Raw genomic sequence first — 27,165 nt, 5'->3', positions numbered from 1 at the left:
CATAACATTGTACCATTCTATATGTAAAATGATGTTGAATTAAAATGTGCATTCTTTGTTTCTCCATCTCAGGTTTATAGATTTTTTAATAATTCTATAGAGATTTTTTCCTCTATTTTCTTCCTCATCTCTTTATTTTCTCCCTAAATGTTCCTTTTTTATTAGTATTAATAGTAGAGTTTTGCAGAAATACATCAAATAAGCATTCGTATCGGTTACTGCTTAGCGATAAATAGCGGCGAAAAAATTGTATATAAATCTACTTTTAGCACTTCGTTTTGCCCATTAGTACTGTATTTAGCTTTAATCTTCCGTCTACAACAATCTGTAGAAAAAAATGTTTTACAACTTCCTCAATGTTCTGATTTTTTTGGGCGATTTGCATCCATCTTTCTAAATAGAATAAAATCTATTATTTTAATTTTGACTGATGGAGGAATGGAAGAGGTCATAATATTTGACATTTATCCTTCTCTCCTAATAGGTCCCTACAGGCCCTTTAGAATAATTGCAATACAGTTCTTCCCAAAACCGCATATTAGCTCCTTTGAAATCTCTTCTTATCATGACACCTTCACCAATATAAAAATAATCCATCTTAGAAGACCTCATTTTGGGCCATTTGACGTCAACTGGATTCTGTGTCTCCGGAGTTGGATTCCTGAAACAAACTGTCTTCAAATAATCAAATTAAGGAGCTTCAGATTCTTACCTGAAAGTAGCAAAGTTCGTCCAGAGTTTGACCAAACGTTGTGATATTACCTCATCTTCAACACTCATAGAAAAGTTTCCAATGAGCCATTTTGGATTCCATAAATACCACAACTCTGTGGCATGAGCCACGCCTTTCACTAAAAATGTTGAGCTCATAAAGGTATAAAAATCAGACTATTTCGGGTGTAAAAATACCATTTTTGTTATACGTTGCAGCAAAATTTAACCAAATTTTTCCAATTTCTCCTTCATAGTCGAAGACATAGAAATAAACTGGGACATATCTTGATAGGAACTGGGCAGTTTTAGTTATGGGCCTGACAAAGAGATCATCGCTGAAGAACTAAAATAGTTCCACGTGGCTTTTAACGACATGTCTTCTTCACGATAAATTACATACGTTAGCAAACTCACTATCGTCCCCATCAACAAAACTCTTAGATTTGAAGTAATACTGTTTTATTTTCGTGCCCACTATTCTTTGGTCTTTAACAGACTTAATATTCATGGCACTCCGAACCAACGAACTAGGGCTGATATCATACAAGAAGAATACGGAACGAGCGAAAGACAACACTAAAATTCTCTATTAGCCCAGAAATAATATTTAAAGTGACTTACTGGAGTTCAAAAATTTGCTTTCCTGAGAGTTTACTCCCATGAGCACAGGAACTTTATAGAAATCTCCATTTTTTAGAGCTTTATAAATGTCTTTAGTTAACAGGGCTGTGTCACTCTCCGGCTCAATTACTGGACCAAACGGTCCTCCATTTTCGAATACTTCTAGAAAATTCTACCAAGATTTTCTTACATTAAAACTTGTGACAAAATTCTCACCAACAAGTTTACATTAATAAGGGCCCTATGGGCATTAGGGAGGTCTACCGATCTGAGATATGTGATAAGACTCGAGGAATTGTTGGTGGTAATGCCCATGGCAAGACCCAAATCAAATGCAACTTTTCGTGCATTTTTCTGCAGGGCCCAAGAACATAAAGGAGAGCCGCTTTGCATTATAACAGCATTGAACAATCCTTGAAATTGTTTGGCTACCATGAGATACCCCACTATGGCTGATCCCGCACTCTCTCCAAACACGGTAATCCTGTTGGGATCCCCTCCGAATTTGATGATGTTGGATTTGACCCATTTTAGGGCTTGGATTATGTCTTTGATGCCATAGTTGCCTGGAGCTTCCTCGTCTTCAGTACTGAGAAATCCTGCAAGAATTTTCAGCCTATTGAATGGGATTTTTAAGTGTTAGGCAAAAAGTGTAGGTACCAAAAAATCCTAGTCTATAATTGAAGCTGACAACAATTACGTTTTCTTTTAAAAGGAACTCTGGTCCGTAAATGTCTGAGGAGCCTTCGCGGAAAGATCCTCCGTAAATCCAGAACATCACAGGCAAAAGCTTTTTGTTAGGTACTCGATTCTGAAAAAATCTCTATTAGTATATTTATACAGGGTATTCGGAAATTAGCGGACTAAAAAGAAATTATGAATTATATATATAAAATAAGAAGAATATGCTTATAAATATATGCCCGAAAACATCTTCCAGAGCAGCTACAGCTTTGTAAAGGAGAAGCTACGACTAAGGTTTTTTTGCAGTAACGACGAAACGGTAGCAGTTGAAATAACCAAATTTGGAGTATTAAAGTAACTTGACACTTTGAAGAAGTTGAAATATCTCGTTTTACAAAATGTCAATCCAAGGCGTGCATTTTGGGGGGGAAGAGGGGAGGTATTCTGAGTAAAATTTTGCTGCAACTGTTTTGAGCACCATTTTTTCAGTGCTTTAAACACAAATTATAAAATTTTCAACTACTTTTAGTGAAAAAGATACTCTTAATTAACATTCCTAGGGTGCACTGTTTTCAAGTTAACGTGATTTGAAACTTTCGTATCTAATTTAATACCTAATATTAATATATCATATTATCATATAATATGATAATCATTATGATTTAAAATGTCGATACATGAAATATAGCGATATTTTAAATGCACGAAATCACGAAAATGGAAATATTTTTAAAAATTTATTAAAGTAACAGGTAATATTGGAGATAATAAAATGGTGTCCAAACAAAATACAGCAAAATCTTCATCAGACCCCCCATCCCAAATTCCCCACTTCTGATTGACATTTTACAAAATTGGACATATCAGCTTCTTCAACGTGTCAATTTACCTTAATAGTCCAAATTTAGTTATTTTAACTGCTATCATTTTGCCGTTACTGCAAAAAAAACCTTTACCATAACTCCTTTAAAAAGTTGTAGCTTCTCTGGAAGGTATTTTTTAGCATATTTTTCTTATTTTCGACCATATAATCCACCATTTGTTTTTGGCCCACTAATTTTCGGACACCCCGTATAAATTCCGATAAACATACTTTTGGGACGAAAATATTCAAATATAAACAATCTTCCTGTCCAGACACTTTATAAGTCATTTGCCTAAGCGTCATTTCCACACAGTTCGGGCCATATTGAGTGGCATTGAGAACCCCTTTCCATTTTTTGTATGGTACTGGATCCTAAGCAATTAACTAAATCACATATATTTTGGTAAATACTTTGTCATTTCAATTACCTTAAATCTAAGTCTCCCTATGGGTGGTTGAGCATAAGGGATACCCAGGAAACTATAGTAATTTTGATCGTCTTTTAAATGGTTGATTAGGCCCTTCAAGAGTCCATTCTCCACTTTGATGTGAAGGTAACCCTAAAACGAGACTTAGAGGCTAATATTTGATAACTAGTTAATGTTATTGTGTAATGAATTAATCAATGATAATTTATACGAAAGCATTATTAATTTTTTTGATAAATACATATTTTTGAGGTCAGAATTGGCATTTCATGATGATATCAAACATTTGGTTCTATTCATCACATAGGAAAATATTGCCAACACTCATTGTCCCACGTCATCCTAAGGAGACGAAAATATTTTTGAATATTATTAATTAAGTCCCATATTTGAGGAATCAGATCTGTAAAATTAATTTATATAGATAGGCTTGGGAAGAATTTATCTACAATATATTAACTAAGATACCTTGTGGATATCTTCCCCTGTTACACCCCTGCACACTCCAGATTTATATCTGGAATAATAAATTGAAACATTTATCAAGGAATAGTCGTAGAATAGATTGGTAAAAAGTTGTTGATCTGAGTCATCCCTAAAGGCAGATCATTTTTTTAAGTAAGTTTATAAAGTGCTTATTTCACCCGGTTTACTCCCCCCCTCTCATTATGTTCTTGCTTTTGTACGAAAGATTTCATAAATCTTGGAAATTCTAAAAGAATATTGACAAAAAAAAATGCAGAATTTGTGGGCGATGATAAGGCAGTAAAGAACTCTTGAGGGTTACTTCAGTGGGTGAGTAAAAGAAAACGGGAGCACCTGATTACAACACGATATATTACAGACTGCCTATTGAAAAAAGGAAAAAGAACACATACGAAAAGGAACACTGAAAACGCTGACCCCGCATATACATTTGGCGAACCGCCTTATCAATATTACTGCTTTTAGGCAGATTAAGGTTTTGTTTCTTCAATAAGAACTTTTAGCATTAAAGTTTTAAACCAAGAGTTTCATATCACTATTTGATATTCCGTTTCGGTTCAGTTGTTTGTTTGATGGACCTAAAAATGTTAGTATTCTATATAAAATGTTGGAAGATTAAAATAAACAGGGGTCAGTGGCATACTTGATTTCTAAGTACAGTGAAAAATGTTTTTTTCATTTATTAGTTAAAAAATGCATTTTCTAACACTGAACATACAGTGTAACCCATAAAGTCCACATTATATGAGAAATTCTTTTACTTGTGATTTTGGGTAAATTTTAATTTTGCCTTTGGGTTGTGCTTCAGACATGGTGAGAAATGATATATGTGCAAATCGAAAAACAAATGACTGTCTATAACTGTCAAATTGCAATTTTTTTTAAACATTCAAAATCTACCATTTTCTCAAAATTTTGAAAAATCACAAACGAAAAAATTTCTCAGTTTCTCATTCTGTACCTACATGCCAATTCTCAATTTTCTCGGAGGACTTTTATTTCAAAAAATTTTGTTGTATTCCTGCATTTCCGAAATATACAAATTGGTCAACAACCTTGTAAGAATAATTATAGTATTATCTGAATTAAAGTAATTATCTGAATAAGTATTCATTAGTTATAGTTGTAATAAATTAATCTTTTTAAAGAAAATGTAAAATTCATTAAAGACGCTACGTATGCCTTGATGCAAAATTGATCTAGTTTATAAAAAAAATCTTTAAGTCACTTTATTCCAGTGTTTTTATAAAGTTTATTGACACAGAATTAGATATAAACAAATATTAGCTGACCGATTTAAATACTTCGGAAATGCAGGAATACAACAAAATTTTTTGAAATGAAAGTCCTCCGAAAAAATTGAGAATTGGCATGTAGATAAAGAATGAGAAACTGAGAAATTTTTTCCTTTGTAGTTTTTCAAAATTTTGAGAAATAATGGTAGATTTTGAATGTTTAAAAAAAATGCAATTTGACAGTTATAGACAGTCATTTGTTTTTCGATTTGTACATATATCATTTCTCACCATGTCTGAAGCACAACCCAAAGACAAAATCAAAATTTACCCAAAATCACAAGTAAAAGAATTTCTCATATAATGTGGACTTTATGGGTCACACTGTATAGATATTTATCATAGAAATTTCACTTGTTTAAATTCCTGAATACACTCTAGATAACTGGAGTGCTCCAACTGCTTTTGATCTCACTAAATCAAAGCGCCGCCACTTTCTATGAATTTATATGTTCGGTAGCAATACAGAATAATATTTTACGTTATTGTTTGTTTTCTTTTACATATAATTGAAAATTATAAAAAGCTTTGAAAAAGTTCACTGGCGTATGTCTTCGCCGAAGGCGGAGATAAATTTAATAATACCTAGTGAAATTCTATGAACTCTTCTCAAAGTTAAGCAAATCGTATTCTCCTGAATATTCCATATCTCGAATATCACATGATGAAAAGGGAAAGAAAACATACATGAAGATGACATAGAAATCGATTCGAGCCACACAACGAGGAGAAAATAAAATTTTTCTTGTGGCCAAATTATCGAAAACTCTTTAAAGTGAAATAAGCAACTTGCGTATTTGGGAATAATTCACCCTAAGTACGAACAGGCACTAAATTTAAATAATGTGTAAATAAAAAAAATTGGCAGAATACATTTATTCAAAACTGAGACAAACACATTGTTATTGACTTAATACTTCTGATTCCAATGAAATGGGACAAAAATAAACAAAAGCTTACCCTTATATTTTGTCCTAAAATTTCCATTATACCCAGAAACACAACAAACAAAAATAAAACAATAAAATTACTGCTCCCAGACATTTTCAATGTATATAGCAATGTCCAAAACTTTTTAAACGCACATAAATAGTTCTTAGGTACCGTAAAGAAGACTGCAATTCTCATTTAACAACTTTTACTTGTTAACTGAATGTAACTAATCAATAATTTGCATTCTTTGGTGTTTGGCAATGACCCTGAATGCATGACGAAAAGCATATTGTTGTCATTTTTCATTCTTCCTATTTCGAATAATTAACTGATGAATGAAACGATTCTCCTGTGAATGTATATATGAATTTGTTCAGGAATTTAATGGTTGTGAAAGAGGTTTTTAAAAAAGGAAGACTTGGTTGTCGAGTGGAAATTTAGTAGATCTGATTTAATGGAAGCGAAGCCAGAAGTATTATCATTACTGAATGATAATGCGTTTAGATGACAGAAAAAGAACCAATGCAGACAGAAGTATTAATTAGTTTAGTTTTTTCATTAATTTGGGTACATGTTAATTTTTAGAAGATTGTCAAATTAGTGTTCTGAACTGAATTAACTTTGTTTTCTATGAATGCCTGAATTCTTTTTTTTTCTATTTGTGAAGGAAAAAAAATGTAAATAATGTTCTTTCCAATTCTATATGCAAGTGGACTATATATATACTTATATATGACATAGGTATATATATATATATATATACCTATGTCAGTCTTTAGATTTCATTAATTAACACCGAGAGAAACAGCTATTAAATAATGTAAACGTACAAATTAAATTTTTGATAAAATTGCAATTTTTGTCGATAAGAAATTGCTTTTTCAATTTGTTCATTGATCCTTGCCATTAAGCTTTAACAAATGATTATAATACCGGCCATGCGTTATTTAAAACTTAAGATAATTCAAACATCTGAAGAATCTGAAAACAATATTTTATTTTTACGATTAAATTGAGAACTGAAAGGAATCACATCTTTTTAATGTGCAAGTAGAGGAATTTCTACCAATCTAATACCAATCCCGAATCAAAATTTATTTTTTCTTACAGCTCACATCTTCATTTACTGAAACGTTAAAGTACAAAAATCTTCGAATTTTGTCAATTTGTCCTAGACCCACTATCGCTAGGATTACTATTATAGCTATCAATTGCCAATCCTAAATAGAAATTTGATGACCAAAAACACTGATGAACCCCCAAAAGTAACATTGCCCTTACAAAAACGCTGCAAAATGTATGACGCCATTTTTCATAAGTTGTTTGTAATGGAAAAGCGTAAATCGATGATTTTCTTAGAACTTTTCCAATCAGAACGACTACATTTTTGTGAATTACTTAACAAGACATTTTTTGTATGGTTCTTTTTTTCAAGGTTGACGAGATTAATTATATCCGTTTTCCGTGGATATCGTGCTTTTTTTATCCAGAAAATATACTTAATTTCTCAGATTCCCATAAAAAAATGTTTTACCTTTGATAAAGCAACGTCAATCCAAACACTAAAACTACATAAAATAATAATTAACACATTATGAAATTTATTTGCAAACATCTTAGCGAGTTTAAAGTGGACTGCCACAAAATTTGTATAAAATCAAATAATAAAATATTCAAAATAATGGGCTAATTGAGCGTTTCCTGTATTTCTCTTACCGTAGTATTTCTATAAGTTTTAATGATTACAAATGATGAAAAATTGCGAGAAAATTATTTATTTTTGTTTTTACATTTATTAATTAGTTTAGCTTATAGGCAATTTAATTTTTGGTCATTAAAATCACAAAAAAATCCAGTAAGTATATTTTCAATTTACCTGGTATAAATTATCGTGCCGAAAAATAATATCATAATATGTTTTTCAGGGTTAAAGATAATATTTACTGATTTACGTCAGATATAAAAGGAAACAATTTAGCTGAGAAGTTAACTATCGTTATTATTATACAAAAAGATAAAAATTTGTCAATTTTCGGTAAAAACTTTTAAGTGTAAAGATCAAGAAATTGATAGATTGAACGTTGGAGCAGATAGGAAAAAAATTGAAACCGAGAGTTTCAGGTTTAATGTTTGAGCAAATTCGCCAAATTTGATTAAGTTAAAAATTCAGAATTTATTAAATAGATGCAGTGTTGAGTATTTTTATGGTGGAAAGTCAAAAATCAAGATCCAAGTATCGACAACTGGGGTGGAAGACTAGCGCCCTTTGGGGTCCTTTTAGGTCCCCATTCCGCCACCTTTCATCCAACCATTGTTTTCAAAACTTAACCCTAATATATACAGTATGTCGCACGAAATAGGAACGAATCCATAGCTTGGAAACTATGACTAGGAAAACGTTGAAATGTGGGGATCATACTAAAGTGGAGGTGATTTATTGATTAAAATATTTTCATAAAAATACCACTTCTGGTTGCACCGGGAATGAATGTCAGTACGCTTATTTTAAACGGAATACCATTTGTATTATATCAAATTTCGATTTTACAGAACGTTACGAACATTTTTCATGTATAATGTTCTATACCTTAATTTTATGGTTTTCGAGATATTTACAATTTTCCAAAAAAAATGATAGTGGCAGCCATTAATGTATTTTATAATAATTCGCAAATAGCTAAATATTTTGTAATGAAATTTTGTACTGTTATACAAAATGTTTTACTATCTTTAGATCAGTGAATCAAATCATGCTTTTTCATACGGGGTGTTCAAAAACAAGGCCCAAAAGTTTCAATTACAAAAATTGTAAAAAACTTTTATTTTTTTGAATAAGAATCCCATTTTTTCCATCGAATACATATTTAGCACCAAAAATAAAAAGAACTTTCAATTCAGTTGTCTACTTAAACCTAATCGTTTTCATTTTATTTTAAAAAAACCTTTTTCAATGTTTAGTACTCAAGTGATTTATTTTAAATGATGTCAAGAATTATTAAGTTGACCCTGCTCGCCAGAATTTAAGTCGTCATGCTCAGTTTGGTTTTTTTAGACCTCAAATTTTCATGTATTGCTTTCCTACTATCTACCCAGAGTTGCATCTAAATAAAACGACTCGTAAAGGAAATTTCAAAAAAATTTATTATTAAAAAAGTGTGTTAATCAGCAATGTCCATTAAGAAAATACGAATTCCATTGAATCGAAAAACAAAAGTTTCAATTACCATTCAGCGACCATAGACGTAGTAGGGATACTTGTAGTGAGTTAAATAGGGGTGGTAGTAGTATGGATACACTGCATATGCTGTTTCTGAGCCTTCGAGGTCTTTTTCAGGTTTTATGGCAGCTTCAGATCTGGAAAAAATTCATATTCCTGACACTTAAAGGTGCAAATTTGAGATGGCGAAATCGGATATTCATAATTTTTATGAATCAGAAGGGAGAGTAAAGCATTGTTAAAATAATAATATTTAACCTCCGAAGTGTAGGAATAAGGAAGACCACTATTATAGATGTTAGGAGAACTTTGAAGAAGAAACTAAAAAAATGTTGTTAATATAGCCATTCACAAGAATTGATTACCGGAACCGATAAAGTATCAGCAAGGGTAAAGTGTGCATGATTCAATACAAAATAATCGAAAAATTATTAAAATTATTACAAAAAAATTTATGATCTCAAATGAAATTTTCGCTTACTCTCTTGCAACTCTAATAAGTGTTGCAGGTCCACCTTCAGGAAGAGGTTGTACTCCTGCTGGTAGTCCCTCGGATAGGGCTGCAAAGGCCAAAACAGCTAAAGCTATCTAGGGCAATATAAAAATAAATATAAGAAAACTGAAAATATGTACAGATTTTTATTCCACCCGGTATTAAGAGCTAATTCAGCGCACTGGGACATCTCGGCAACATTAAAAGTATTTGTTTCCGTTTTGTAAAAGATACATTATTTAAAGGTCCTAGAAGATTATTCTCGAAGTCCCCTACTATTAAATTCAATGTCCTAAGAATTGTCTGTTATTTAGAGATGTCCGGAGGTGTATCCACAAATAAGTTTTTAGTAACCTTTTGATTTCAATTTTGCTTATAATGTTACTGAAGAAGCAATGAACTGAGTTTGTGACCATAAGAAAAGCACTATCACTACTTACTGCGAATTTCATGACTGCGCAAAAATGTTGTTGGAAAGATATGATCACTGTTCAAAGAAAAAAAGAATAATAATAGTTTTAAACCATTAAATTTTCTTTTATACGTCGCTCAGAAAGGCAAAAGATGCGTGGCATGATTAAGTTATTTATTGTCATCGATATAAATTATAATTTTTAATTGATGCATTTAATTTTCCCTTCACTTGCCTAAGTTAAATGAAAAAACAAGCGATCCAGTATTGTATTACTCTCTGTTTATTTAGACAATGAGATGGCATGTTTTCGAACGACCTTACATGGCAGTTACGTAACACATTCATAGACGGTAAGTACATGCGACTTAAATTATATCTTTAAAAAAATATTGGCTTAATAAATTTGACCAAAAATAGATGCGTTAGATCGCGGTTTCAGAGGTAATTAGCCAACTAATAAATAGTAAGTAATTATAGGCTCCTATCAACATGTTATGTACTAATGCACTGAATAGTTGCCCAACATCCCACAAGGTAAATGGTACCTAATTAGTCTTCCGATGACCGCAGAGCAAATTGACAAAAATTCATAGTACAGGGTTACTTTGGTAATAAATGTCCTAATTGCTAATTGCTTTTATATTGCATAAGTGCAACTTTATTGGGCGCACCTAAGTAATGTGGTTCAACGAGATTTCGAAGTGGAAATGTGGTGTTTCTAAGCTGGTTATGATTAAATTGGAACGCAATTGTTCGCTCGAGGAACTCCCAAAATATCTAGTACACCTCTCATGTGATTCAAAGGCACGCCGTCATAGTCAGTACCATTTTTAGGATACCTTCGTTTTCCATTATACAAGCCTTTCTAAGGTACCTCTACTACCTACCTACTGCCCACAAAAAATTTTAGGTACCTCAAACCGCATTTCAGTCTAGACTCTTCGGTAGTCTTTGTGTTATGCTGCTTATTCTGTTTCGATGGTTAAAATCACGTGTTGGCTTAGCATATTAAAATTTAGTACTATTTAAATTCCACCAGTACGTTCGTTAAAACGGGTACCGTAATGTGTGACGCAAGTTTATCCTTAAAAGATATTTCTGTGAGGTTGTTTAAGGCCAATGCCATCAAATTCGGTAATTTTACCACGGGAAGTGGAGCCCTTACCCCAGTTTATTTTGATCTCAGAGTGATCGTTAGTTATCCTAGTTTAATGGTAAGTGTGTTTGCGTTGCAATTAGGTTATAATTAGATTTTTAATTGACTGAATTCAGATGTAGGAAATGCCATTGGAATGGGTTTTAAATCATTTATTATTCTGCGAATTGAAGCTGATTTTCTCTTGATATAATCGAAAGGCCATAAAAGCTATAAAGGGATCTGCGGGTTCACTTGAATAATTTCCTCATTAAAAAGTTCCTCATTAAAAAAGCCTTTAAAGCTTTCTTTTAATGAGGAATATTAAGTAATAACCAAAATGAAGGCATGTCTACAAAAATCTTGTTACTCATATACAGGGGGGCCATCGAAAACAATTCAGCAAGGTTTACAGGTTTGTATGTCAAAATTTTAAAAAAATTATCGGAACCGTATACTTTCGTTTTCAAGGGGACATATTTCCACATTAATATCATTACTGTAACTTCAACCCCTTAGCGGGGGCGATATTCATCCTTATTTTTTTCAAATGGGAAGGAATATGTTATGATACACTTTTTAAAAGGGCATTAAATTTCCTTTCAAATGGTGCTTTGTTTTTTAAATTTGAGTTACGCATCGCCGACAAATGGAATTTTAGACATTTTACTGAACCTCTTATTTACAAATAGGTTTGTGAGCAAAAATTGTTTGTAAACTAACAAATATCAGACAACAATTCGACTTTATCTTCAGTAAAGTAGTTGATGTGGATAGTTCGTTATTGTTGCGCTATTCTTTTCTTTCGATTCGATAAACAATGATTTATTCTATTGCGGAGAGAGTAGAATTTATTGAATTGTATTTTATAAACAATTCATGTGTAAGAGTAACAGCAACTTTGTTTGATGAGAGGCATGCAGGCAGACATGTACATCATGGTTACATCCTAGAATTAATAGCAAAATTCCGCCAAACTTGATCAGTAACAAATAAAAAAAACAAATAAAAAACGGAATATTGAAAATTCAGTAAGAAATGAGACAAGTAGCTGTTCTGGGCCAAGTTAGTATATGTTGAATAAAACAACTCTAATGACAATTAGATTTAAAGTCATTATACTTAAAATAAGTTTTTAATTACTGTGTTAAAACAACTCAGTTCGGTTATTTATTTCGGCATATCTAAAGCGGTTGTTGTTTGATTATTTTTCGGTGAGATGATTATTAAGCAAAACGGCATCACAAGTCAGTCCGGCTTCAGCACTCATCCGAACAAGTACAATAAGAACGGGATCAATCTTTTTGTAATAATAGTACGTTTATCAATAAAATAATTACTACTGTGTTCATCATTATCCTTTTTTTGGCAACAGTATAAACCCTACATTAAGTACCAAAAAACTTTCTGATGTAACGGGAGTTTCGCGAACCACTATGCAGAGAATTCTGGAACATAATAAATTGCACCCACATAAAATTCAACTTCTTCAAGAATTGAATGAAAATAATAATGATGTCTGTTTACAAATTTGGAAATAATGTCCAAAAAAATTATAAACAATTCCAACTACCTTTTTAATGTTTGCTTCTCCGACGAATATTCAATTTTTCGCAATGGCACTGCCAATTGACATAATTGTCGTTGCTGGCCCGATACGAATCTAAGGATCTACCATGAGGTCCGTACTCAACATCCTTAAAAATTAAACATTTGAACTGGTATTTTTGGTGATCATATAATTGAATCATTTTTCTTACCGGGAAATTTAAATAGAGATACTTACTTAGACTTGTTGGAGAATGCCGTCAATCCAGTGCTGATCGAAATTATGGAAAACGACCAACGTTACCATGAAGAAAATCCGATATTTCAGCAGGACGGGGCTCCTCCCCCTTATGCAATACCTGTACTGTTTCTGGACGAAATGTTTTCTGATAGATGGATTAGGAGAAGAAATGCTATCGAATGACCTGCTAGATCACCTGATTTATCTCCCCTTGATTTCTTTTTATGGAGACATATGAAATCAAAAATTTATACCACCAAGCCTGAATTTTTAGAAGATTTACTGAACCGCATCACTAATGAATGTCAATAAATTACACCAGATATTCTTCCAAATATCCGGAAACACTTTGAACAATTGCTGTACTATTCTATGAAGGTGAACGGTGGACATTTTCAAAACTTAATAAAATAACACTAATCAATAAAATAAAATAAATATTTCTCAGCGACGTGTAGCTCAAATGTAAAAAACCAAGCGCCATTTGAAAGAAAATTGAATGCCCTTTTAAAAAATGCATCACAACATATCCTTTCTCATTTGAAAAAATAAGGGTGAATGCCGCCCCCACTAAGGGGTTGAAGTTAGAGTGATGGAATTAATGTGGAAATATGTCCCCCTGAAAACAAAAGTATGCGGGTCCGACGATTTTTTTAAATTTTCACATACGAAGTCGTAAACCTTGCTGGATTATTTTCGATGGGCCAACTAGTATATACCGATAAAAGGTAGATAAACTAGAAAGGTATGTTATAAATAAAATAAAAAAATGATATATACCTTAAATGTATTATTTTGAATGGACCACCCAGTATGTCTTCTAAATAATGTACTTTTTCACACATTTCTTTATTTTTTATCAAACACTCAATATATTTTTGAGATCTTGGAACCGTTCTGATACGTCTATAATTTTTTTAGATCTTTATTTATTTATATATACAGTATGTCCACAGATAGAGGGCCCAAGAGGACAAATGGACAAAAAATGTCGTCTTTCGACAAAAAGTCATTCTTGATAAAAGTTTCTGCTTCTCGAAAAAATACGATTTACGAAGATACTTTTGAACTTTTTTATACAGGGTGCCCAAAAACTACGAACACATGAAATATTATCAGGAGTAAACTACCTTTATTTTTCATTTTGGAGCAAAATGGTAAATAAAAAACAGATTTCAAATCCTATCCAAAGTTTACAGACAAAATTTTAACTGAGTATTCCATGTTTTATTTTTCTTTTAAAATTCAACCAATTTCTAATTTTACCTTTTTCACCTCATTTCACGTATTTGCAACAAGCATGACAACAAATGTCACAATATTAATTAATAATCTCGTTTTGAAAAATAATTTTTTGTGGCCTGCAAGAAGTCGTGACCTCACTATTTCTAACACATATCTTTGGGGCCGTTTGAAGCAATTAACGTTTCAGCAACCCATTGATAATAATATCGATATTTTAAAACAGAGAATTTTAGAGTCAGTTCAAATGATTTCACTTGAGGAGATAAGAAGAAGTTATAATCACATTAGACAGCAGTTTGAGAAATGCGTCGAATACGGGGGAGGTGTGTTTGAATAAGTAATATCTACTAACTTTTATTTTGAATTACTTATAAACTATTTTGGAATAGTGAAATTTTGTATCTAAACTTTGGATAGGATTGGAAATCTGTTTTTTAATTACCATTTTGCTCCAAAATGAGAAATAAAGCTAGTTTATTCTTGATAGTATTTCATGTGTTCGTACTTTTTGGACACCCTGTATAAAAAAGTTCAAAGTTATCTTCCTAAATCGTATTTTTTCGAGAAGCAGAGACTTTTATCAAGAACGATCTTTTGTCGAAAAACGACATTTTTTGTCCATTTGTCCTCTTGGGCCCTCTATCTGTGGACATACTGTATATATATATAATTTATTATATATTTAGATCTTTAAACTAGATGAAATTTTCACTTTTTGTAGAGCATATGTTTCTGCAAGGAACTTTGAGATCTAACTTGGTGTTTTTCCATTGAAGAGCTTGTGTCCATTTGAATGTTTTGCAATATTTTTTTAAGTAAATCTTAAAAAAAGAAACTTGTTATTTTTCGAAATTTTGTTTTATACGTGATTTATTCTTCTCTTCTAGAACGACGTATCAATACTTTTGGGCCAACTTATTCAAGAAATAGTAAAAGAAAATGAATGCAAAACACACCTATCGTCACCTGGCCGGAATTTGATATGTGGGGTACCAATTACAGCGATACCAATCACATCACTGGCATCGGTGCACATCAAAATTCCTATGATACTCAAAAGGAAAGTTGCGAAAAGTTATGGAACCCGGGAGTTAATCGAGGGAGTTTGGAATAAAGGGGATACATGTGTTTTGGTGGATGATGTGATCATGTTTGGTGACAGCATTTTGGATACTGTGAAAGATCTTGTGGATGCGGGTAATAAACATTGCGGTACGTACCTGACTTAGAATCTTCTTTACTTGTTATTATTTAGGAATAAAATGTTCGCAAGCAGTGGTGATATGCGACAGAGAACAAGGGGCAGTGGAAAAATTAGCCAGGAAAGGGATTCAAGTGTACTCTCTGTTAACTCTAACACAGATTCTTGAATATTTGAAAGAAGATAATTATGTTTCACAGGAAAGTTGTGATATGGTGCGAGGTTATTTAGCTGCCAACCCTGTATCTGATGAGTTAACTGACCAGTGCAATAATGGATTATAAAAACAAGAAATTCTTTACCAGAAATGAGTTTGTCTATTTTTTCTATGTAGATAATGCAAAATGAACGAAGTAATTTTCATTTCATTTGCCATTAACAGCTTAAAAAGTGCCGGAGATTCTAAAAAAAATCAGGAGCACATCAGAAGACAATTAGGACTTGGAAATCTCCCATTATTATTCGCATTTCAGTATTTCTTTTATCAGAAACATAAATGGATCAGTCAATGCGTTTTCATTGAAAGCTTTGGTATAATTTTTAAAACTGCTACAAATCGTAGGAAAACCCCAGTGGCGTATCAGTGTTACAAGCAAATATGTCAGACCTTGACAAAATTAAGATTCTTTGCAATTGAAAATGAAAGGAATATACCAATGAATTTTTACCGGAGACTTTCAAAAGAACCCCAGTAACATATGAGGGCCCCGTGAAAATTTATAGATTTTGCCTACTGGGTTTGCATTCAAATACTCCGTCTTAAAAAAATGTAGTATAAGCTTTCGATTTTTACTCTTGCATTAAATTTCAGGTAAAATTCTTTTGCATTTAGCTTGGGAATAAAATGTTTCATAGTATAACTTCCATGCCATCTTCTGTTAAAATTGAAACATCCCCCAATAACCTATATCGATTTAAAGTATCCCCCAAATCAAATAGTAGACTTTGGGGTTGGATAGATGGCAGTAGGAGCTCTACTAAAATAAAACAAAAAAGTTCTCAAATCTTGATATACATATAAAAATATATTTAAAACTATACGAATAAATATAAAATAAAATATCGACAAAAACACAAATGAATAGACAAAACTTTAAGCATCTGCTTGGAATGCCGAATTGTCGTACTCGTAGGGATGTTCTGATTGACTTTCCTGAGGTTCGTTGAGATGCTGATCAAAGCTGCCCATAGATTTTGGGTCAAAAAGCCTCATTTGTGACTTTCGCTGTATAATTGTTGTTCTTCTTCGTTGAATTGCTGCTATAGTCTTTCTAGGTATTGCCACATCAGCTGACAAATAATTGTGATTATTTAACTTTATACGAGTTCAATTAAAAAAACCTCACTTTCTTCTCCCCTCTTAAACTTAGCCATTCTAGTAGCAAAAGCAGAATCCAAATCGTTGATAATCGCCTTCTTTTTGTCTTTGTTCTTCACAAGATTCAATACAGTTTTCCTCCTGCTGACGTGATCATTAACCTTCTCATCCTTCTCATCATCCCCATTCACACCTTTAAGCTTTATGAGCTTTCTGAATATTTTTAATGGATCCTTCTCCAAAATCTCGTCTTCAGTCAGATCCTCAATCTGCAATTTTTTTTGTCACATAGGTAATGGCTAATTCATTTCCGTACCTTGGTGTCACTAAAATCAATATCGGTGTTTGCCATAATTTGCGAAAATGTCCCAAATCGATGAACCATCATGCCAATGAATTGAATTCCCATTAAAAGAAAGAAAAAGATTAGAAACACGAAACCTATAGGTTCTAACTCCAAATAAGTCTGCTCAACGATGATCTAAAAATAATGTGTTCAAGATTTTCTTATTATTATCCAAGAGATCAGTCCATACTTGATTGATTTGTAATAAACTAACATAAGTAAAGTTCACTTTAGGATTGAAAGGCCACTGTAAGTGGAGGATGTCCTTCTTGATTGTCAGCAAAAATACCACTACAACGAAGATGATGTTGAGGGCGAAGAAGCTCATTGCCATCTTATCTCTTAAGTCTTTAAGGTCTTTTGCAACTTTTTCCTGTAAATATTAATCATGCAAAGAAAATTGCAATATTAAAATGATCAATACCTTGTCGTCTTCGATTGGATGTAAGTACTTGTCCAACAGTTCTTTCCAGAATGTCAGCTCCTTCTTCTCTAAGAAAGTCACGTGTCCTCTTATAAGCTCCCCATCATAGAACCAGCTATTGTTTTGTAGATGGTCTGAAGGAGTTCCTATAGATCCTTCTTCAAATTCATACTCTTCGGAACCTTCTGGAAAGATGCCTGAAGGTTTCTCTAAGGTGGATTTCCTCGTTCCCGATGGTCCAGGTTGAGCTGAGGACCTTCTTGTGGCCTTCAAACCTAGTAAAGATTCATGTGAAGATCTTGAAGAATGATATGGTGGGAAATAAAAACCTTCCACTATGGTGGCTTTCCTCTTTCCTTTAGACTTCTGTGCCATTTCCGGATCCAACGTGTTTAGCTCCAAATTTTCAATTTTGTTTTCGACTTGTTCAATTTTCTCTTGAATCCTTATTAAGTGGTTGCTAATTATGGTCATGTGCTTAGCATCTGAGGAACATGACATAAAGAATTCCTTAGCTTTATTGAACATGCTTTCGACATACGACTTTTTCTTTTTGATAATTTTTGGTGCCACCCCTTCCTAAACAATTTCCAATTTTTCACACATACTTTTTTCTTATCACATAAATCTTACCGCTGGTTTTGGCGCAACGCTAATTTCTCTTGTGCCCCAACTGACGTTGTTCATATTAAACACTGAATATATGACCAGAAGCATGTACATACTAGGGACCGTTATCAAGTAGATAATTCCGTATTTCAAACAGTAGAATTCCTTGGGGTGTATAATGGCAGCAACTATGTATTCACCTGAAAAAAATAACCATTAAAGGAAATGAACACAGCTAAATCTGAGTCTTACCCATCATTATGAAAAAAAAAAGAGATGATGGAGCCAGTAAACCATCTTCATGGATTTGCATGGCTACACCAATCAGCACCATCATCATTATTAGTCCGTAAACTCCACTAATTATTGCTGCTACCAAGAGCTAAGTAAATAAATTTCAGGGTGAAATATTTTTAACCAATTGAAAAGTTTCTGCTCACTTGAGTATTAGATTTGCACAACACACAAGTGATAACGAATACTAGAATTGGTCCTGCATTCCACCATAAAGCCGTGTATTGAGACATGTTAAAGACAGTCACAAAAGCACCCACTAACATGAGAAATATGGTCCCAGGTCCAATTACTGTCCCAATCATCAGAATCGTCTGAAAGATTAAAATAGAGATTTAGAAACATAGTAAACATCTTTTTTTTTAATTAAAACTCAAAAAACTGAATATCTAAAACTTACAAGGTGAGTCATTTAAAAAATCGATTTCTCAACAACTTTGAAGTAAGATGACAATTTAAAATTTTCTAACATCTGCTCTGGCGTCTGTTCCCTATTTCAAAAATAACAAATTTATAAACAATTAAACAACTAAAAAAATTTTAAAAATATTTTAAAATAGTTCTGTACTGCCAGTGGAAGTGCATTAAAGACTCAATAATTATTTTACAAATTCTCTAATCCCTGTTTTATATTTTACAATAAATTTAACTGATGTAGATGTCATCAACTATCATAAAAAAAATCAGTTTTTGAAACCCCAGGTAAAAATAGTTTGTGCCGCTATTGGACACTCACCTGATACCAAATATACGGTGTCGAAATATCATCGTTCATTTGCTTGATGTGTGAAGAATCCTCTAGAAGATCCAGAATATTGGCCATGGTGGAGGGCATCCATCGTCTTCTTTGATTGTAGAACTCATTGAAACCTTCAGGGCAGTGTGTGTACGCATCTGAAGCTGCTGAGTATTCCACTCGGTATCCTCTTTGGAGGAGCAAAGTGCACAGCCATCTGTCTTCACCTTGATCGTACTGGACGTAATGTCTGGCCTCACTAGCTCTGGTGGTATATCTAGCCATGACGTTGTGATCCATAAGGGCACTAGCTCTGAATAGAGAGAAACATCCAGGGGAGCAAAGAACGCAACCAATAACGTGTTCTGTAGCTTTTTGCATCCAATGCCCAACGGCATATTCAAATACTTGGTACCATGCCATTGCTCCAGAGCCTATAGGAAATTTTATTAAAACAATAAGTTTTTTAATTATCAAACGATATGGATTATTACCAACTGGATGAATACGCCCACATGCAGCTCCAACATTGTCCTTTTTTTTCATGTATTGAATCAGAAGATGAACAGCTTCAGCCTGGAAATCAATGTCTCCATCTAAGGCGAGTAGGAATGTGTTCTTGGAGCGATTTTGAACTTTGGTCTCATCAAATTCATCATTGTCTACGATTCTGAAATAAAGCTTTAGCTTTTGTTCGGTTGAGTATTGAAAATCCTCACCTATGCCCTAATAAGTAGTACATGTACATGACTTGCGACCATCTCTTTTTCGCCCTAATTTTGGCTTTGTCTTTAAGATGGCAAATCAGCTTGGTTTTGCCTGGAAGGGTCCACATCAAGCGACCGCCATATGGAGTTGGATAGATGGTGGGAGGACGAATTCTCACTGAAAAATAATTAAAATGCATTCAAATTTGAAATAAAATTCTTACCTTTGGTTTTGTGGACTTCAGATGCAGCAGGTTCGAGGACAGAAATGAAATCATGAACATAGGTGTTGAGAACCGGATCATTGTCCTCCTGAGAGGTTCTCCAAAAAGCATCATCGAAGAAAATGTGAGCTGAAATTAAATTTTCTTTCCCTAGTTGATAACAATATCGAAAATATTTTACTTTCCCACTCGTAATAGTCCTCCACTGGATACTGTAAATACTGTTTTACAATTCTGTGGGCAGCTTGGTCTTCATCCATTCGGAATATGGACTTCAAAAACTCCATCATTTCCTCTGGTGTTTCATGCCACATTGTCGCGCAAGCACATATTCTTGTTATCTTGTCCTCATCGACATTGTGGGGGTCGAGTACATTAGGAGTAGCTAAGGAAAAGGCTACATTTACTCCCCTCCAAGTGAGGACATGAGTTGGTGTCTTACCATCATCTTTCATGAGTCTGTTAATAACATTTCTTCGATTCATGGCAATAGATTGATCGATGAGGAAGGCGTCATACATGGGTCTCATAAAAAGTTGTTCTGTGGAGGCCAATTTCGCGTTTTTGCTTAACCAGATGTGTCTTGTAATCCATATCTATTGGAATTTAAAGGAATCACAAGCATATGTGAAAGGGGTTTCAAGTAAGTACCTGTGATAGCAGCCAAAATAGCCACAACCAGGCATATTCGTGTCCAACGAAGTTTTGCAAAGATTGCAACGGTGGTGAGTTGAAAAATAAGTACAGGGGTATGATGTCTTTGAAGGCACATGGGTCTTTGGCGTAATATCCGCAAATAGTTACCAGGGTAGAAATGAGGGCTGGTACTACTAGAGCGATGGGGAATGCGAAGCTTATGCCTGAAAATGGGGGAAAATGTACGTTTTTTTAGGATTGTAGAGAGGGGAAAATTGTACCAAATTATGTATATATCTCAGAACGTGCAGAATAATGAAGGAGAATCCATGACTGTGAAGTACATCTTTAACATAATTTACCTTGTATCATAATTTTGCAAGCAAACTTCCCAAACGCGTAGCAAATGTATGTCGCAGCAATGCAGACAAGCCATACGCTTAATTGCAAAGCTGGACTGCTGTTAATAGTAACGGAGGCTCCACTACTAATTCCATGGTCTGTCGAAAGAACCTTCTGTTGGTCAAATACGGAAAAAGTGAAATTAAATTCTTCAGATATAAAAAAAGTCAGTTACATATACAGGGTGTTTCAAATTTGAGCGATGTCAAAACGGTAAAGTATACAGGGGCAGTTAACTGAAATACAGGGTGGGCTACCGAAAACTTCCCACCTGATTTTGCGAGCGTTTGCTAGAGAAAATTGAAAAACGCTCAAACCCGTCAATTTTAGGTTTAAGGAGGACTCATTCCTTTCATATTGTTATGAAAGTAAATATCACCATCTAGCAGGGGTGTTAGTAACATTGAAAATTTTAAATGGAAAGGGATATTGACTGGCACCTTGTTTTAAAACGCTCTAAATTCTCTCTTCAACAGCATCAATTTTTCGTAATTTGGATTAGTAGTTTTCGACAAAGTACGTCATCAAAAATTAAGTGTCTTACCATTCTTAGTCTAGTAAATGTTGAAAATGGCCACCACCAACCTCCATACAATAATATAGGACCTGTCAAAGTGTTGTCGGACATTCTGAAGTACTTCAGGTATTATTTGGCGGCATTAGTGTATAATCCGCTAACGTAAGTCTTTTAAGGAATTTGGTTATATAGAATTAATGAAATAATAAATAAAAAATTAAAGAATGTTCGACAATACTTTAAACAGGTCCTATATTACTGTATGGAGGTTGGTGGTGTCCATTTTTAACATTTACTGGACTAAAAATGGTAAGACATTTAATTTTTGATGACGTACTTTTTCTAAAACTACTAATCCAAATTACGAAAAATTGGGGCCGTTGAAAAGATAATTTAGAGCGTTTTAAAACAAGGTGCCACTTGATACTCCTTTCCATTTAAAATTTTCAGGGTCACTATTACTCCTGCTAGTCGGTGATATTTACTTTCATAATAATATAAAAGAAATGTGTCCCCTTAAATCTAAAATTGACGGATCCGAGCGTTTTTCAATTTTCTCTAGCAAACACTCACAAAATCAAGTGGAAAGTTTTCGATGGCCCACCCTGTTTATAAAGGTGCGCACATAATAGTTAAAAATAATTATATCTGAGGAAAACCAAAATTATAAAGAACTTTTATAGTTTCTAAGATACGTGAATAGTCAGTCTCAATCTAGTTTCTAATCAGGCCACCCTGTACAACGTATCGCAATCTTAAATTATTCAAAACATAGATATTTAAGGTCCTTCGAACAACCGAATGTTCTCTTTGCCGTTTTTAAAGCTTTAAGAGATGAACCCCACAGAGAGTTTTATACTGTATGCACGGAATATTAAAGTATATTTTTAAATGCAGATGTCTTACATTAACATCTCCGAAACTTACCTCTACAACTGTCATATTATGGCTGCTAAATATGCTTCCCATGTTATTAAATAAAAAGTCCACGTCTTTTTCTCTGATATACAAACTGGCGACAGCAGTACCAAAGAAAAGAAGGCATTTTATGGGTGCAAGAATGGCATAAGAGAAGTATTTGCTATTTGGGAATGTCTTCCTGGCTTTCGCCATTTCCTTAACAAACTTGATCTAGAAATGCTTCATCTACAAATAATTCTCAACAAACACAAAGTTTAATTTATACCGAAGTAGTTTCTGACAAAAAAACTTCCCACCAACCAGCAGAGATAAGGATCAAAGATACTGGAATTAGCCACAATCCAAGATCTGCATTAGATAGAAGAGGCCAAACAATAAAGGCGGTGACCTGAGACGCCAGCGACATGACATCGAGGATGTAGTTGAATTGGAATCCTTGTACGGTTTTGATGTTTATCAAGAAGAGCTCTAAGAAATTTTAACTAAAACTGAAGCAAATTTTGATGGTTTTAATTACCCAATGCTGGAATAAAAGACATGGCATTAGTCAACATTGCTCCCTTTACAACGTCTATCTCTGGTAAAATCGTGAAAATCAACAAGCTGCTGCCAATAGCAGGAAGAGATTCTGTGAGTAACAAAGGGAAAAATTCCCATAATGTGGGGAGAGAATAAGACTTGAAGATCAGGATTCGTATTGATCTGCAATATTAATAATTCAAGCATTTCAATAAAAATTCGTGATACGAGATTCAATACCTGATGAAAGTGCCAGCCTCTGGAACAAAATAAGCAAGCATGAGCAGCCAAATCCATGTCGCTCTTTCTACGTCTGGCATAGAGAATTCATATTGTCTCGAAGAGTCTCCTAAAAAATATTTTTGAAATTTGTACTAACATCCATTATTATCAATTACAAACCTAAGCCTTTATTGCAATACTCTCTGGTGACATTCTTTTTAATTTGCGAAGTCATAAAAAGCATTAATGTTTTAGACAAAACCGCTGTTCCTAAAACCACTATAAAAACCACTATAACCGTGGCAATTTTTAAGAATTTGGTCCCATTATTGATGAATTTGTTCTCGACTGTGGACCCAACTTCAGGCTTTCTGTGGATAATTTCGAAACGGTCCCATGACTTCACCTCCTCTCCCTGTCTACAATTTTAAAAATTTTTATTTTAAATTCTTTGTAATAACTATAATTAAAGTCGTCTAATTCGTCTTTCTCACAGTGCAATAAGAAGAAAAAGAATTACTTTCAACGATTTCTAATTATATCAGCAGCAGCCACAATTTCCACAGAGAAATCCTAATTAACGGAGGAATGGAAACAAGTAATCAGTTTGTAAATAATAAGTTCCTCGATTTAATTTCATGAAAGAAAGAGATTTTTATTAGAAGGAAATTTTGAATTAGGGAGATAATGTTGAATGGTCCAAGTAAGCTGAATAAAGTTGAAATAGTGACGAATTAGTTGTCACATTGGGATATCAGAAATTGGTATCTATCCTTAAGATGTAACAGGGTATTTTTTCCTGAAGTTCACATGTCGAAAACTAAATTGAACCAGATCGAACCATATGACGAAAAATTGATATCGGATTATTGTCGTTATCGTACTGTTATGATACAGCACAATAAATTTAAATTGATGCTTTTAAAATTAATGGAGTTCTGAGCAGGGAAACAGTATCACAGCAGTATCGATGTTTCATCTGAACGAAACCGAATTTGAAAAATCTCATGTTAAAACTTGTAACCAGCCATATGCTGATGAGTTTATAGAAATTATTTTCAATAAATTCCTTAAATCGTCACTAAAAACTTCGCTTGAGTATCTTTATAATTAATGACGAAAAATGGAAAGAATCGTGAACAAAAACAAATTAAAAAAAAAACAGAATCATGGACGTTGCACACTTATGAGTTTGTGGAATCTTTTTCCAAAATTAATTTACTGATCTGGCTGAAAAATTAGCAATTTACCCCCACAAAATTCCGAAAAATTTTCTCCCTTGTTCCTACCACGTAACCAAAGAATTTTCCATGAGGCGGTTAGGATTACTCTAGATTGCAGGAGACTCGAGGGACCAGAGAATGTCCATAAAAAACTGTTTTCGGTTTATGGATTGCAGAAAATTTTTCATAAGAGCAGTTTAGGTTTCTCATAAGGTCACTTCGGTTGTCAAAGCATCGCTTTCAAGAATCCGAATTGCAACAACCTACTCCTACCAATAATCCAGGCCTGTACAAAGTTAATAATGGTTTGCGATATTTATAGAAGCCAGGAGAATTATTCCTAAAGGCAATTAAGATTACTTAGTTGAAATAATTAGTAAACTCGTATAATAGCTTCTCTATGTGTAATAGGAGGGCCTTCTTATAATGAATTCTATATCTTTTGTCCAGTTAATAGTGGAAATACAATACCTACTACATCTGCAATGCGATAAAACGACATCCCGATGAAGATTGAAGATTTAAATTTTACACATTTGAAGATTAACAGGATAAAAATAAAATAAATTCTGTCTTAGTTATCATTAAAAACTGATATGAAGATATCTTGATAATAGCTACTTATAATTAATAAAACATACTTTTTTATACAGATATTTTTGTTTTAATTTTGCGTTCTATTTACAGAATGATTATCGAACACTAAACTATCCTATTTAAACATTTTATCGTTAAGCAAATAATTAAATAGCTTTTCGCACAATTTTCCTACTTTTAGTTAGCCAGGTGTAACGCTGATAAATTTCTCGTCAAAGGAACCGAAAGGCAAAAGCTAAAATTGTCGGAAATACCAATTTTCACTTTAAATAAAATTCTCTTTGTTCCACTTAAGTACAACTCGATAACAAGGCTTGCTACACTAAACAATATACCTTGAATAAAAGGCTCTCGTCAGCATTATTTTAAGCAGATTACAGTGTTTCCACCTAATCCATGTATAATACAAATGGAGAAGCTTTAAATTATTTCATAACGGCTCTTAGAGGATATGCGCTAATTATCATTGAGTTGGCTCAAACGTACCTTTCAGATGGGCCCAATAGAGAGTCCTCATCGTTGAAGTCACTGAAGTCATCATCATCCATGGATCACAACAAGCAATAAACAGTACAATCTGGATTTAGAGTCCTAAATTGATTTCAAATCAGTTGATGTTAAACGAATACTAAAGCAACAATAAACATTTGTTTCTGATACAAGACTTCATGTACTTTATGGGAAAATCCAGAGATAAGATAAAATAACACCTATAATCAATTAAAAGATATTTTTAAGGATTAGGAATTTGAAATGCGACCTAGAAATAATTATATACTGCGTGACATAGAAAAGAGAACACCCCGTAAAAATGGTTTAATTTAAATAATTTTTGGTATGCATGTTTGTTTATATGTATAGCAGAAACGATCAAAATTTCACTCATATTTATCTACGTATTTACGAGTTATTCGGAATTTTAGGTTTTTTTTAAATATAAAAATTGCAATAAAATATCAACAATACAACTGGAAAATAACATTTATTGGAGTGTAGTGTGCTTAGAAACTGCGTAGAGATATGCCTAGAACCAGAATAGAGCGAAATTTTCATCAATTGAGCGAGTTTGAGAGGGGTCGAATGGTGGGTCTACGAGAGGCTGGTCTGTCATTTAGGGAAATCGCCACTAGATTGAACCGTAGTGTAAACACTATAGTGAGATGCTGTCAGGGATGGTTCGAAGAAGGGCAAACAGGCAGAAGAACAGGTACTGGACGACCTCGAAGAACTACAGAACGCCAAGATCGCCGACTCCGAATTATGGCCCTAAGAGATAGGTTCGTCTCGTCGAGGACGCTGGCGGATCAGTGGTTCGCTGAGTATGGAAGGCCCATTGGGATACGAACCATTTATCGCCGCATAAGAAGTTTTGGATTGATTTCCTACCGTCCCTATCTCGTGTTACCCCTCACCTTAAATCATCGTCAAAATCGACTACAGTGGTGCCAAGAACGGATACATTGGACTCTGGAATGGGATAATATCGTGTTTAGTGACGAATCCAGATTCTGTTTCGGTATGCATGATAGTCGGGCAAGAATACGAAGGAGACGGGGTGAAAGATGGGATCCTCAGTTTGCAATACAGAGGCATGTCCATCAGACTGTTGGGGTAATGATTTGGGGTGCCATTGCATATGGTAGCAGGTCACCTTTAGTTTTCGTCAGAGGCAGTATGACAGCCCAGCGATACATCCAAGAAGTCCTGGAACCTCATCTTGTGCCTTATCTGGAAACTCTTGTTGATCCAGTTTTCCAACAAGACAATGCACGACCATATGTGGCTAGAGTGACTATGGACTTCTTCCAACAAAATGCAGTCAATTTGCTACCTTGGCCACCTCGATCTCCAGACCTCTCACCGATCGAACATGTATGGGATATTATAGGTAGAAGGTTGCATAATTTACCCCATCCCCCGCAAACCCTAGCGATGCTGTGTCATGCTGT

The 27,165-nt window shown here is 33.7% G+C and overlaps 3 protein-coding genes across 6 annotated transcripts; 1 reads left to right on the top strand and 2 right to left on the bottom strand.

Moving 5' to 3' along the window:
* Positions 1-126: 126 nt before the first annotated feature.
* Positions 127-7,651, bottom strand: LOC136413363 (juvenile hormone esterase-like). Of its 2 annotated transcripts, none has more exons than XM_066396879.1 (10): positions 7,561-7,651; positions 3,313-3,444; positions 3,113-3,256; positions 1,996-2,146; positions 1,552-1,934; positions 1,336-1,507; positions 1,115-1,290; positions 910-1,057; positions 713-851; positions 127-661 (listed from the first exon to the last, which is right to left on the bottom strand). In XM_066396879.1, exons 1-10 carry the CDS (start codon positions 7,639-7,641, stop codon positions 478-480), a joined length of 1,710 nt encoding a protein of 569 aa, XP_066252976.1. In that variant the 5' UTR covers positions 7,642-7,651; the 3' UTR covers positions 127-477. The 2 variants fall into 2 exon arrangements, with proteins under 2 accessions (XP_066252976.1, XP_066252975.1); XM_066396878.1 differs by lacking the exon at positions 7,561-7,651 and adding an exon at positions 6,054-6,126.
* Positions 7,652-11,075: 3,424 nt separating this feature from the next.
* LOC136413430 (uridine 5'-monophosphate synthase-like) lies at positions 11,076-15,885 on the top strand. Its single transcript, XM_066396986.1, has 3 exons — positions 11,076-11,365; positions 15,208-15,517; positions 15,576-15,885. The coding sequence occupies exons 1-3, from the start codon at positions 11,216-11,218 to the stop codon at positions 15,803-15,805; spliced, it is 690 nt and encodes a 229-aa protein (XP_066253083.1). The 5' UTR covers positions 11,076-11,215; the 3' UTR covers positions 15,806-15,885.
* A 640-nt stretch (positions 15,886-16,525) lies between these two features.
* On the bottom strand, positions 16,526-25,848 carry LOC136413585 (chitin synthase chs-2-like). 3 transcript variants are annotated; one of them, XM_066397238.1, is made up of 23 exons: positions 25,703-25,848; positions 23,577-23,815; positions 23,415-23,523; positions 23,173-23,357; positions 22,921-23,123; positions 22,662-22,865; positions 21,178-21,331; positions 20,831-21,039; positions 20,622-20,775; positions 20,361-20,564; positions 20,180-20,308; positions 19,968-20,133; positions 19,743-19,918; positions 19,249-19,682; positions 18,659-18,826; positions 18,471-18,600; positions 18,243-18,418; positions 17,939-18,188; positions 17,610-17,884; positions 17,376-17,558; positions 17,156-17,320; positions 16,868-17,108; positions 16,526-16,811 (listed from the first exon to the last, which is right to left on the bottom strand). In XM_066397238.1, the coding sequence occupies exons 1-23, from the start codon at positions 25,762-25,764 to the stop codon at positions 16,615-16,617; spliced, it is 4,413 nt and encodes a 1,470-aa protein (XP_066253335.1). In that variant the 5' UTR covers positions 25,765-25,848; the 3' UTR covers positions 16,526-16,614. The 3 variants fall into 3 exon arrangements, with proteins under 3 accessions (XP_066253335.1, XP_066253334.1, XP_066253333.1); XM_066397237.1 differs by having other exon boundaries at positions 20,361-20,775; XM_066397236.1 differs by having other exon boundaries at positions 17,610-18,188; positions 20,361-20,775.
* Positions 25,849-27,165: the final 1,317 nt, after the last annotated feature.

This window comes from Euwallacea similis, chromosome 14 (assembly GCF_039881205.1).
Source record: "Euwallacea similis isolate ESF13 chromosome 14, ESF131.1, whole genome shotgun sequence".
NCBI lineage: Eukaryota > Metazoa > Arthropoda > Insecta > Coleoptera > Curculionidae > Euwallacea > Euwallacea similis.
Note: the sequence above shows the minus strand (reverse complement) of the source record. Positions and strands in the feature narration are given on the sequence as shown.